The sequence below is a fragment of the Podarcis liolepis genome, assembly GCF_965112155.1.
Source record: "Podarcis liolepis genome assembly, chromosome: 8".
Lineage (NCBI taxonomy): Eukaryota > Metazoa > Chordata > Lepidosauria > Squamata > Lacertidae > Podarcis > Podarcis liolepis.
In genome coordinates, this window is record NC_139560.1 from 8,358,363 (window position 1) to 8,372,100 (window position 13,738).

Here is a 13,738-nt window from a genome sequence, read left to right on the forward strand (position 1 = left end):
CTCAGCTATCTGCCATCTCAGCTATCTGCCAATCTCCCATTCCCACCACCCTTCTGAGTAATACCCCTCCCCACCTTCTCACTATATAGAAGGTCTGGCAACTTCTCTTTCAGTGTATCTGAAGAAGTGTGCATGCACACGAAAGCTCATACCAAGAACTAACTTAGTTGGTCTTTAAGGTGTTACTGGAAGGAATTTTTTTTATTTTGACTGAAAGACAAGTCACTTCCCACCTCCTCAGGATATGCCTGCAGTGAGAGCGGGAATGCAAAGTCATGCAAACTAGCCAGCCAAGATACATGGACTCATTATCAGAAGAATCCACTCATGTTTGCTCTGAAAAGAGACATACCAGACTGTCATTGTCAACCCCCCTCCCCAGTAAGCAGGATGAGAGATGGGTGGATGATGTCCTTCAGCATGGAACCTGTGTCTTAGAAAAGCAATTTCTTCCATCTCAAGGTAACAGTGCAGATCTACGGCTGGTAAAAACTTTCATCGAACTGGGTCTCCCCGGTGGAAAGCTTGACTTCTTGATGTCAGAAAGGAACCAGGTATTTTGCTCATTTCTTACTTCTTCAAGGTTTGTACCTCAAGTTTCCATCTCATAATGATTCATTCGAAACAGTTAATAATACCACAATTTAAAAAATGGAACACAAAGCCGCAGAAAATAATTACAAATACATTGGAGCTCAAGGGACACTCCTTCTTATCTTATTTTTTTTTATATATATGTCCTCTGTGATTGAGCACATCCTCCCATGTCTAAATAAAATGGAAGATAGTAAGTTTCAGAGAAAACCATTAATTATCAGTGCAGGCAAAACAAACAGGCCAGAGTCTATATTTAAGTCTACGAGCATGTTTAGTGGAAGGCAATATTGCAAATTGGATGTGCTCGTGTTTTTCTTTGGAACGAGTAGCAATTAGCAAGATGGATTTTCTCTCTCACACAAAAAGAAGCATTAATTACTGGATATGTTTCCCTTGAATCTTTGTCCCAGCATTCGATGATTATTTCCCAGGCATCTCATTAGTTTTGAATCTGATGCAGAGCTGATGGGATTACAAAACAGCACAGCTCCAGAGAAAAAGGGCCATTTGCCATCCTCATCCCTCTGAATTCCGTTCCTCCATCATTCCCTTTCTGTTTATTACAAGCAACAACAGAATGCATGGCTTAGCATTTGCATAACTACACATTGCTGGCCCTCAATGGGTACTAATTATAACTGTTCAACCACAAAATATCAGAACTATGTAGCAACAATGCAATTTTGTGGTAGCTTTGCGGTCAACATTAACCATCTGATGGTTTCATAGAGCTGGTGCCAAATGCAGCTGGACTTTAAGTGGTAGTAAAAGTAGCAGTAGGAAGCTTACAGAGCATTGGAAGGGCTTCATCACCAACCCTTCAGCTCTGAGCCATGCCAGTGAAGGCCAGAAATTAAGGATGAGACTGGAATATTGACTGAGGCTGTGATCCTCTAACCCTTTTCCACCTTGAGGTCCACATTCCCTTCTGACCTACCTTCCAGAGGTTGCATGCAAGTGGTGGGTTAGGTGAGAGGCAAAAGTGGATAGAAAAATTAATGCAAATTTTAATTTTGTGCAGTAGGCCAATTTTTGCACAGCTTTCTTTAGCCTCCATCCAGACTAGTAAGAGGAATTGTCAGAATGCAAGTACAATTCCCTGCTGGGCAAAAACATTCATGGAAGATGCAAAGCCAAGCCAATGGAAGACATGGCCTTAGGAATGTGAGTGGGTCTGGGGAAATTTCCAGGGGACAGACAGAGGTGCCTAGAGAGTCACATTTGATCTGCTTACTTGAGGTCCACCATCCCTGCTATTACAGTCACATGTGAATACCTCCCATTGAACACAGGGGTGCTTACATTTGAACAGACGTAGGTAAGATCATGCCAATGCAGGCTAACAGTTGTGTACCCCAATGCATACAATTATGTATGTGTGGTTGGGTTGGAGAGCTACACTGCAACATTCAGAGAGGTTGTGTTTAGATTTGCATAGTGGTTTGGGAACTGCGAATTAGGTAAAGGTAAAGGGACCCCTGACCATTAGGTCCAGTCGTGGCTGACTCTGGGGTTGTGGCGCTCATCTCTCTTTACTGGCCGAGGAAGCCGGTGTACAGCTTCCGGGTCATGTGGCCAGCATGACTAAGCTGCTTCTGGCGAACCAGAGCAGCATATGGAAATGCCGTTTACCTTCCCGCCGGAGTGGCACCTATTGATCTACTTGCACTTTGACGTGCTTTTGAACTGCTAAGTTGGCAGGAGCAGGGACAGTGCGAATTAGGTAGTTTCTCATTAATATGAAAGCCAGATTGAATTTCTTTATCATCTCTACCACACACCCCACACCAGTTGCAGAGCCAACAGAAGTGAGCCTCTGAAATGCATGGCATACCTTGGGCAGGTGTACTCTTCTTTTAAATGTCCTCAAACTTCTTTTGTTAATCATTTCAAATATATGGTTTACATATGAAAACTCGGAAGGGTACTACCAACTGTTCTTCTCTTGATTTAACAGACAGACACATTTGCAGATTTCGATACAATGACCGACCGCTTGCTGGATGAAATAATTCAGCACATTCAGCTGTACAACTTGTCGATATCACGAATAAGGTAAATAGCAGTGGCAACTGTGGAGCAGGATGACATCATTTTCATAGGCTACTGTTTGGCTGTTAATATATTGAATGGTGGCCCTTTCTGCTTTTGTGCATCACTTTGAGGTTCCTTTGAATGCAGAGCAATGAAGGCGTTCTCTAAATAAATGGATACAAATTGTGTCCCCACAGTTTCATCGGCCACTCCCTTGGCAACGTCATCATCCGATCCGTGTTAACCCGGCCCAGATTTCGCTATTACCTCAATAAGCTGCATACTTTCCTTTCCCTCTCTGGGCCTCACCTGGGAACGCTTTACAACAACAGTACTTTGGTTAGTACAGGTAAGAGCTACCGGCTGTTTGAAGGGAAACACTGAAAGTATGAGAGTGGTTCTAATATCCTGTCTAATGTTTCCTTCCCCATGCTATGAAATGTTATAGGAGTGTCTCCAACCAGGAATGGAATACAACCACAGAAACCAATTCACTGAAGATCATTGGTTTCTGTGGACATGCTCTGGTTTCAATGGGGATACTCTGAGTTTTATTGGAGATCTCTCTCTCTCTCTCTCTCTCTCTCTCTCTCACACACACACACACACACAGAGAGAGAGAGAGAGAGAGAGAGAGAGAGAGAGAACAACCAACCTCACAAAATGCACAAAATGAACCAAGAACATGCTTTATAAACATGTGGACTTTGCTTGTCCATTGCTAATAAACCAAGGCTAGGAAGTTGTGGCCCTCCAGATGTTGTTGGATTCCCATTAGTCCATGGCAGCATGGCCAGTTGGTTGAGGGTGATGGAAACTGTAGTCCAAGACACCTGGAGATAGGCCTAATCTACTTTTAGAGGTTGTCTAAAAACCTCTCCCATCATGTTACAATTCCCAGTACACAAGCCCTGAAAAGCCCCTTTGCCTGCCAGCCAACCAGCAACTATCCAGGCCCCTTACCATCACATTACTTTCAGATAACCATTTTGGTTTTGAATAGAAGAAGAAGAAGAAGAGTTTGGATTTGATATCCCGCCTTTCACTCCCCTTCAGGAGTCTCAAAGCGGCTAACATTCTCCTTTCCCTTCCTCCCCCACAACAAACACTCTGTGAGGTGAGTGAGGCTGAGAGACTTCAGAGAAGTGTGACTGGCCCAAGGTCACCCAGCAGCTGCATGTGGAGGAGCGGAGACACGAACCCGGTTTCCCAGATTACCTGACTACCGCTCTTAACCACTACACCACACTGGCTCTCATATAATAAATAAACTAAAACTTAAAAATTGCCCAGTAGCACCTTAGAGACCAACTAAGTTTGTTCTGGGTATAGGCTGTCGTGTGCATGGACAATTCTTCAGTTTTGAATGACCCTGGCCATTCAGCTTCCCCCAGTAGTTCTCAGACTCCCTTTGAAATAGTTGCTTTGAGGTTTAATGCAGAATTGATCTCCCCCAATCGGTTTGCTGGGCTTTACCCCACGCAAGTGCTCTTGGAAACCCACAAATCACCATTGCTTTTTCTAGGCTTGTGGCTCATGCAGAAGCTGAAAAAATCCGGGTCACTTTTGCAGCTGACCTTCAGGGACAATGCAGATCTGCGGAAATGTTTCCTCTACCAGCTCAGCCAAAAAACAGGTGGGTGAGTTAAAATCAAAGCCTCTATTCTAGCAAGTGGTGGTGTCTTCATCTGCTTGTTTGAAATCCAGTTGACTTGGGGAAACGGCCATTTCACAGAGAGTGGTTTCCTGTTTGGCTGCTACCATAGGCGCCAACTGCTAGGGGTCAAGGTCCCTTTGCTCCCCCTCCCAAATAAAATATTTTAGGGAGCTGGGGACCCCAAAAGTTGCTGGGCATTGCCATTCAAATGGTGTGTGTGCACTGTGGCATGTGATCAATTTTATGTGGCCTGGAGCTTACCTGCTCCTCCATGTTTTATTCAAGTTGGCATCCCTGGCTGCTACTATGCTGTAAAAAAAAGGTAAAGGAACCCTGGACGGTTAAGTCCAGTCAAAGGTGGGGTTGTGGCGCTCATCTCGCTTTCAGGCCGAGGGAGCCGGTGTTTGTCCACAGACGGCTTTCCGGGTCATGTGGCCAGCATGACTGAACCGCTTCTGGTGCAACAGGACACCATGATGGAAACCAGAGCACACAGAAATGCCATTTACCTCCCCACCACAGTGGTACCTATTTATCTACTTGCACTGGTGTGCTTTCGAACTGCTAGGTTGGCAGGAGGTGGGACAGAGCAACAGGAGCTCATCCCGTTGTGCAGATTCGAACCGCCAACCTTCTGATCGGCAAGCCTAAGAGGCTCAGTGGTTTAGACCAAATGCAGACCCTTTAGACCTCTCTGTCCGGCCCTTCAGATTCCACACAATCTCCTCAACCATATCACCGCTACTCAGTGCTATTATTTTTTTTTAAAAAAAGGGAAAACAAAAACAAAAACAAAAAAGAGGGGGTGCCAAAACTTACCATGAAACTTACTTTTTTTTCTTTGTATGGTATGATGTTTTCTTCATAGTGGGTAGAATTTGCTCCACCACCCAGCATGCATTTCATCTAAGGAAGGCTGTTCTAATGCACAAACTTGTTTCCTTTTTCCTTTCATCTTTTTACAGGTCTCCAGTATTTCAAAAATGTTGTCCTGGTGGCCTCTCCCCAAGACCGCTATGTACCATTTCATTCTGCAAGAATAGAAATGTGCAAATCGGCTCTGAAAGACCGACAGACAGGTGAGCTTCTTTGTGGACTTAAGAGAGTGGCTGCATTTAAAACAACAACAAACTGTGCATGGATTTATTTCTAGATGGGCATATCCTAACAGGACACATAATAGATATATACAGTGTGAAAACAGATACTTCCCTGTTTCCAGATGCCCATGATCTCCATTAATCAATGGACATCAGGAGACAAAAGAAAAGAATGAATCTCCAGTTAGATCTAAGACTCCTATCTGAAATCTGGGTCGTACATGGTACAGGGAAACTTCCTATGTTCCTCAGGAGGAGCCAGGGCCACCTGCCACATAGGTGACCACTTGAAGGTGATTGCTACTCATCCCAGTTGAGTCAAACAATCGCGTAGACCAGGGCTAGAGGCCCTCAAGGTGTGGTTGAGCTGCAAATCCTACCATAACTGATCATTCCCTGGTGCTGATGGGATTTTGAGTTCAATGCTCAGAAGTGCCCCATTCAGATACCACAATGAGTGCAAAACATCATGAATGCACAATAGAAAGGACATATTGATGGGCAACATGAGTCACACTTTGAAGTGCTTAATTTCACCACTTGAATCATCCGTCGTGTTGAGCTATTTCAATTGCTTTTGTTTGATTTGCTCATTTCAAACAGCTGAAGGTCTGTAAATTATGATTGCAACTGTAGATGATGATGATGAGGATAAATAAATAAATATTTATACCCCGCCCATCTGGCTGAGTTTCCCCAGCCACTCTGGGCAGCTCCCAATAGAATATTAAAAACACGATAAAAGATCAAACATTAAAAACTTCCCTGTACAGGGCTGCCTTCAGTTGTCTTCTAAAAGTCAGATAGTTGCTTATCTCCTTGACATCTGATGGGAGGACATTCCAGAGGGAGTGCGCCACTGCCAAGAAGACCCTCTGCCTGGTTCCCTGTAGCCTCACTTCTCACAGTGAGGGAACCGCCAGAAGGTCTTCGGAGGTGGACCTCAATGTCCGGGCAACGATGGAGGTGGAGATGCTCCTTCAGGTATAGATAGACAGATAGATGATAGATAGATGATAGATAGATAGATAGATAGATAGATAGATAGATAGATAGATAGAAACACCAACAGCATCTGAAGGGTCACAGGCTCTCCATCTTAGAGTTACACAAATGCAGTCAGCTACACAGAAAAACCTATATTGATGGGAAACACCTCTCAGAGCCCAGGAACAGATAGCAATGGGGATCACCTGCCCTTCACCTCTGCAATGCCAGCAAAAGCTCAGCTGGACTTAGGAAACGATGGTTGAACCACCGTCAAGTATCAGCCCCACTTCTTTTAATTTATGTATTCATTAGTCTTCCTTCTTAAGTATAATGACTTAAAATATGGCACAATCATTATTAGTGAAATATTGAGATAGCTACTCTTATTACCAGTTGTGATGATTTGCAAAATTGTCCATAATTACAGTTTTCCTTTTGAGAAACAGTTAACTTAGCTAATTATGCTATATCCCAACTCTATATGCTTTTTCAGGTCTCCTATTAAACTTTCCTTGCCTGCAGCTATTAAATACATAATTGGCCTTTGAAGCTTAGGAAGGATTAGCCTATTTTTCATACTTCAACAAACATCATTTCAGATCTACTGCTAATTTAAATTTGTGCATTTCATTTTTACTATTTATAGCTTTATCCCAGTACTTTCTTTCTCTTTCACAAATGCACCACATATGGATAAAATTCCCTATATCTGTTGTGCAATATCCACATTTCCCTACCATCCTTCCCTTCTAATCATTTTCTGTGGTGAAAGTTAATAAAAATATTATAAAAAGAGAATAGGATTCTGTGTGAGATGAGCCACTGGTCCAGCAGGTTCATCTTGTGTTCTTCATACACCATGAATATTGAAGACAATAAAGAAATAATAATAATAATGTTTTTCTTTTTTAAAAAAAAATTATTTATTAATAGTTTCAAAATTACAGAAAAAACAGAAAAAATTAAAAACAACACTACAATACATAAAAAAGATGGGAAAAAAACACCAATGCAACAATACAGCAAAAAGATAAAAAAGAAAGAAGAAAAAGACACAAATCCCATATTGCATATCTTTAACTTCCATTTGCTTGTTTCATTGACCTCCTCACACCTCCCTTTTTGTATTCTAGTTTGATTAGTTATTTCAGCAAATTCTTTCCATCTTTCTCAATTTTTATTAAATAATTTATCTTAACAATTTAACCTATTAATTAACTCAACAAATCCTTTCCATCTTTCCCCCATATTCTGTTATTCAAATTACCTTAATTTATGTAACCTTATCTTACCGTAAAATACTTTAGAGCTTAAAGCTTAATATTCGATTGTACATAACTCCTGATATCATTTCTACTAGAGTCATATAGTTTCATTCCAACATTTTCCCTAATATTCATTAATTTTAGGCTAATCCCCCAGAGAGAAAAAAATTCTTTATAAACTTTCTTCCAATCTTCATCCAACGTCTCTTCTTCCTGGTCTTGGGTCGGGTCAGTCCTTACTGTCCATTCCATACATAATAGTTATGTTTTTCAACTTTCCAAGGTCCTGTTTATGCCGAGATGATCAACAACCTCCTCCGGCCGGTCGTGGGGACAAAGGATTGCACTTTAATCCGCCACGATGTGTTCCACGCCTTGCCAAACACAGCCAACACTCTGATTGGGCGAGCAGCTCACATCGCGGTGCTGGATTCTGAACTGTTCCTGGAGAAATTTTTCCTGGTTGCAGGACTCAACTACTTCAAATAAGACTGTGAGCCTCAGGGCAGCAAAGGGAGTCTTGCATATTGAATTGCAAAGACTTTCTGGGCCAAGAGAGTGCTTCGTTTCTGGAAACAAACAGAATATGCTTACGGCACACCCTAGTGGCTTGGGGAGAGCAATCAAAGTGCTTTGGTTATAAGGTATTCAAAGGGCCAAAAATTGGTGCTTTTTGGAAGATGTAAACATATACATGTTATTCCGTCTTTTTTCTTTTTGTTCATCTAACCACCAACCTCCTAAAAAAAAAGCTTTTAAAATCCTGAGGATGTGATTATAGATCTGCCCCCTTTATAATGGTCACTGGACTGACATCTTTTTCTCCCTTCCACCATTAAGAAATCCACTTAGGCATAAACTGCCTTAGCTGAGTCAATAATTATTATTTAAGAAGAAACTTGTCTGGTTTTGTAGATTTTCCATGTTTCGTATGGTCAACAAAAGAAGAAAGAAGTAAACTCAGGTTAAATTCTCCTTTGTGGTGAATCAGTAAATAGGAATGGGAATCTGTGGATTACAGCACTTTATTTATTTGTTTGGCAGGGGAAGTTGAGAAGAAAACTCGTAAATGTGTGGAAAACTCCAGTTCTGAAGGCCGCAAAGTGTAATAAAATTATCTCTGCAAAGTCTAGTCGCTGACTTTGAACTAATCTGTTGTGGTGTCCCAAATTTTGGTGGGCAGGGGCTTTCCTTGTGCCAAGCAATCTGATTTAAGGGACTCTGGAGGAGCTTTGAAGGCACAAGAACACAGGCTGGCAATGGTGGACGTATTGTGAAGTGAGCAAGGATTGAAGGATGTCGCCCCAAAACGACTCCTTTCACTGATCAAGACCCAGGCCTCTCCTCTGGCATACAGAGGCTACAGTTCATCCACTCACTTCAAGACCCAAACAAGGGACCCTTGAACTCCTTCCAGTACTTGAGGAGGAACTCTCTCCAACATGAATAGCAACAGAGTTATTCCCTTGTTCATCGCAGGTTGCCCTAAGTTGCTAAAAGATGCTAACAGTGGTCAAAGATGCAGGGACAGTGGTTGAAAAAACCCATCTGCCTATAACTTGGCATGAGAAAATGTGGTTAATGTGCCTATTTAACAGGGTGACCATGGGTTCCAGACTTCTTCTTTTTTGGTGGGGAAGTAAGTTAACTAGAATTTTCTCCTGTGCCTCCTATAGTAGGATGATTGGAAACAACAGAAGAGCCTTGTTGGATGAGGCCAGCAGTCTATCCTGGCCAATCAGATGCCTAAGGGGAGGATTTTTGCAATAGCTTCATTTCCAGAAACTGGCTTTCAATGACATGCTGCCTCCAGCAATGGACATCATGGCTGGTTAGTAGCCATTGGTAGAGAAGAAAGCACAGGGATTAGGTGACTGACAGGAGACCCTGAGTTTGGGAGAAAAGGTTATAGGAAATGTGCATATTTATTGGTTTGAGCTGGAGGCAAGAGAGGTGTGCCTATCACAGTCTCCACCCCCAGCTGAAGTGCAATGGTGACACTGTGGGCCACTTCCTCCCAGGACATCTCTAGCCCAGCCAGTCAGTCAAAATTGGTCTCCCAGGTGTGTTACCTCTAAGCTGGAAAGGAGCCTCCTGTGGGCCAATCCACAGGCCTATTTGACATCATAAGCAATGGTAGTTCAGTGGTAGAGAACTTGATTTACAGGCAGGAGATCCCAGGTTCAGATGATGGCCTGTACCTCATGCCCAAGAGTCTTCAGAGTGATTCAAAGTATACAATACCTGAATTAGATGGATAAGTAACCCAAACTGGTATGGCAGCACTCGGTGTAAGAGCTTTTGCAAATATTTCTCTGAGATTTGGGGGCACATAGAACTAAAGGTTCTATGGAAAAGGTTGAACTGGATGGAGTGGCTTGGAATGGTATGACTGCATGTTATTTTAGATCAGGCTTCCTCAGCCTTGGCCCTCCAGATGTTTTTGGCTTACAACTCCCATGATCCCTAGCTAGCAGGACCAGTGGTCAGGGATGATGGGAATTGTAGTCTCAAAACATCTGGAGGGCCGAGGTTGAGGAAACCTGTTTTAGATTCACGTTGGAATTCTTTTTAAATTTCTGGAATGTGAACTTCCAGAATCTGTGCTTGTCAGTTTTTGCAATGTGCACATAAATAATCTGTAGTTCATCAGAGTACAGATTTTGATATATTTTCCTTTTGAGAGAAGATTTAGGTTATTTCATGAAGAAGAAGAAAAGGTTGCTCATCCTGGCTCAATCAGGACTCAGCCAGCTGAATCAAGGTTGTCTGGAGTCAAGGCCAGTTTAAATTCCCCAAAAGTGGTGTTCTGGGGCCATGCGGGTGGCCATAGGTGCCAACTCTATATGTGTGTGGACAGGACTGAGCCCCCACCCCAGTCTTGGGGGGCTGGACCACAGCAGCAGTGGGCCTCGCCGGGCCTCCCTGTGGTGGCGGAAGGGCCCCCAGCAGGCCTATTGACTTCCTCCTGACATCACGCACATGCAATGAGCCCTTCCAATGTCAGGCAGAACTCAGCACCTCTGAGGTTGTGACTGGGTAGTGCAGACTTCATCCGGATCCAAACTCTGTTCAGCTCAGTCATGTGGCCAGGCAAAAAAGGTTGTGCTTTAAAGGCTTGTTTCCCCAGCTAGCAGTAGACTTTCCCCAGACCAGGGGTTTTGATCTGGTGTGGCTTTATGCCAGCTTAACCTATGCCAGCTTCTGGTGTACAGGATTACTCCCTAAATCACTTTCTTAACATTTCATAGTGTCTTTGGAGTACTCTGAGCTTCAGGTAATGCATCTTAAGCATGTGGCAAAACCAGAAGCAGTGAAACAAAGATCTCTGACTTGGGGAGCAATCTAGAAGCTGATGTAAAACACACCAGTGTAAACTAGAAGGGCATAAAGTTTGACCAAATCCAAAACCCATTCAGCAGTAGGGTTGGTGATGTTGTTCTGCCTAAGCCTGGCAGAGGGGAAACAAGCCTTTAAAATAGAGTTCTGTGCCAGGTTTTCATGTTGCACAACTGCGCTGAACTTAGAATCCAGTCTGAGATCTACGCCGTCAGGTCCCAGGCTACCATGCCCCCAGAATGTCCCACCTTGCCCCCCAAAAGTCCTGGCTGAGCCAGGGTCAGCAAGTTACACCAGCATAACCTTGGCTAAGATGAGGTTGGGGACTTAATACCAGCTGAGCCCGGAATCAGCCATCTCAGCTAGAGATCCTGATCTTCCTAAACTCATCATTCCAATGGTTTTTGCCATAGGATAGCCCCCTTTGACTGTTGGAGAAACATTGATTTGCATATTTAATTATTCAGATACATTTTTAATTGGACAAAATATGTAGAATGTTTTCTTTAAAAACCTCTGCAAGTGGTTTATGTAAAATAGACTAGAATACTGACGAAATAAACAGACCTTAAAAACAAGCTGAAATATTAAAGGTATCAATGTGTAGATAAAATCAGCAGTGTTTGATAACAAGCATGCATAATCAAATTACATGACTGGGTAGGCTAGCCCAAACCAAAAAAAAGTTTTTAACTGGCATAAAAAACCCGTCTAATGAAGGCACTTTCGCCTGACATTAATAGGCAGCGCATGTCCCAGCAATTAATTCTGCGCATGTAACACACCCAGAATTTTCTGAAACACTGAAGAGAATGGAAGAGACCTTGCTCACCCAGGACTCCAAGGGTGAATCAGAGCCCCATAAATTTAGCATCTTTGCCATTATAACTTGATCCTATTCCTTGCTAGTGTTGTTTACCAAATCCCAATATTAATCTTTTCTCCCCCAATGTGGAATGGCAGAATGTGTGTTTTATGTGTGAGCATTCATATTTGGTAATGGCCCAACCTGAAATCTTTAAAAATAATAATAATGAAGGGACTTCTAGAGACACAAAACGGGCTTGAGACCAACTTGTGTGAGCCTCACCCAACTTCTGCAGATGCTAACAGGCACTGCTTAGCTCTACATTGACTTTTTGATGTGTCTTACTGGAGATTTCAGGTGGCCGTCTCAGACCCATGCAGAATTGGTTGGAATCCTCCTCCTTCCACCCAGAATCCTGTGGCTCATAGATGAACCATCTGAGATGTGGGTCTAGTACCATCATCCTGATCTAGTACTTGTGAAAATATTTCTGTTGATCAAATGTGGATGTTCCTTTTCTCCAACCAAGAAAATCCATGATACACAGGCTCCTGTGGATCAATTGCTGAACTCGTAATAGGGTTGTTGTTTTTTATACAAACTGGTGTAGGTTCCATCTTCATAAATGCTGCCACAATTGTATCAAAATTATGGGCAATAATAATCTGATCTGCTGAAGCTATCAGATATATCTTTTTTTTTTAATTGGGACACTGTCTTTGTAAAGGCCTTGAATATTATATAATCCTGTCTTACATAAATATACATATATATTATATAATGTTTATGCTATTGTACTACAAACTAACCTTAGAAGATAATTGTGTTGTGTAGAGCAACATCTAAAATGTCGGAACATCGCTAAGGTATGATTCAATTTGGCCTCCTTTGAAAAGGCTTTTAAGATGTCTCTTTCTATGGGAATATATAAATATAGATATACAGATATATTTAAAAAGACCTTGTTATTGGCTGTTCAAATCATTCGCAAATACACACACACACACACACACACACACACTGCTGGGTGTCTAGCATCTTTGTCAGAGTCTGATTCTTCTGGAACTGGGTTTTTTGTTTTTGTTTTTACAGACTTTCTCTATTACTAGTTAGTAAGGTGAATAACTATTGCCAACTCCAAACCAATATTACCACTGGTTCAAGCTTTCCAAAATGGCCTGATTAGATGTGATGAATGTGAAACTTGAGAACAGTCATACCAGAGAACCCCCTTTTGTGGATGCTAATAAGTAACTGATGGTTCTTTTTGACCCATTTGCTACAAGTTTCACTGTCTGCAGCTGTGCCCCACTTGCAAAGTGCATATGCTCATTTGTGCAAATTTGACCTGCAGCCCAATGAGAGGGAGGGATTATTGCTTGCAAAGGTCTGCTCATTTACTGGGACAATAATAACGTGTCCCCTTTTCTTTGTCTGCTTTCTTATTAATTTCATGTTTGACAAGCAACCTCACTGACAAATGCAGAGCTCTGTATGAGATCAAGGCAATGGGACACAGTGGGATAATTGGAGTTGGCTGAGAGAAAGGGCTTTTAATTTTCAAAGGGGTCTGCTTTTGAGTTTTGAGCATATTTAAGGGGTGGGAGTAATCGGTCTCCTATTTAACCAAGATCGCGAATGTAAAGCTTAGAATGCCACTGTGAAATTTTAATGCTCCTTATTTATTACAGTGATGATCAACTTTGTATAATGAGAGGATGATGCTAATGATGAATGGTAATGTTAATAACGAACAGTCATCAGTGCCAATATGATTCTACTATTTTTCTACATATGCTATATGGTGATGATTTGTGTGGCTTGTTGTAAGGTGTAAAAGAAATGTTAATAAAACTGTTTGCTTCCTTTCGTTTGTCTTTGCATGGTTACTTTGGAGGAAGACACCTCCTTATAATGCATTGACTAGGTTAAGGAACTAATCCAAGAT

At 42.2% G+C, this 13,738-nt stretch overlaps 1 protein-coding gene across 1 annotated transcript in view; it reads left to right on the top strand.

The window, feature by feature from the left end:
- FAM135B (family with sequence similarity 135 member B) overlaps positions 1 to 8,775 on the top strand; it is a 140,687-nt gene extending 131,912 nt beyond the window's left edge. Inside the window, exons 15-20 of the mRNA XM_083516510.1 lie at positions 463 to 554; positions 2,555 to 2,652; positions 2,829 to 2,980; positions 4,157 to 4,267; positions 5,254 to 5,367; positions 7,927 to 8,775. Of these exons, the coding sequence (XP_083372636.1) occupies positions 463 to 554; positions 2,555 to 2,652; positions 2,829 to 2,980; positions 4,157 to 4,267; positions 5,254 to 5,367; positions 7,927 to 8,132 (773 nt within the window). The 3' untranslated portion in view covers positions 8,133 to 8,775. The remainder of the gene's footprint in view (positions 1 to 462; positions 555 to 2,554; positions 2,653 to 2,828; positions 2,981 to 4,156; positions 4,268 to 5,253; positions 5,368 to 7,926) is intronic.
- The last annotated feature ends 4,963 nt before the right edge of the window (positions 8,776 to 13,738 follow it).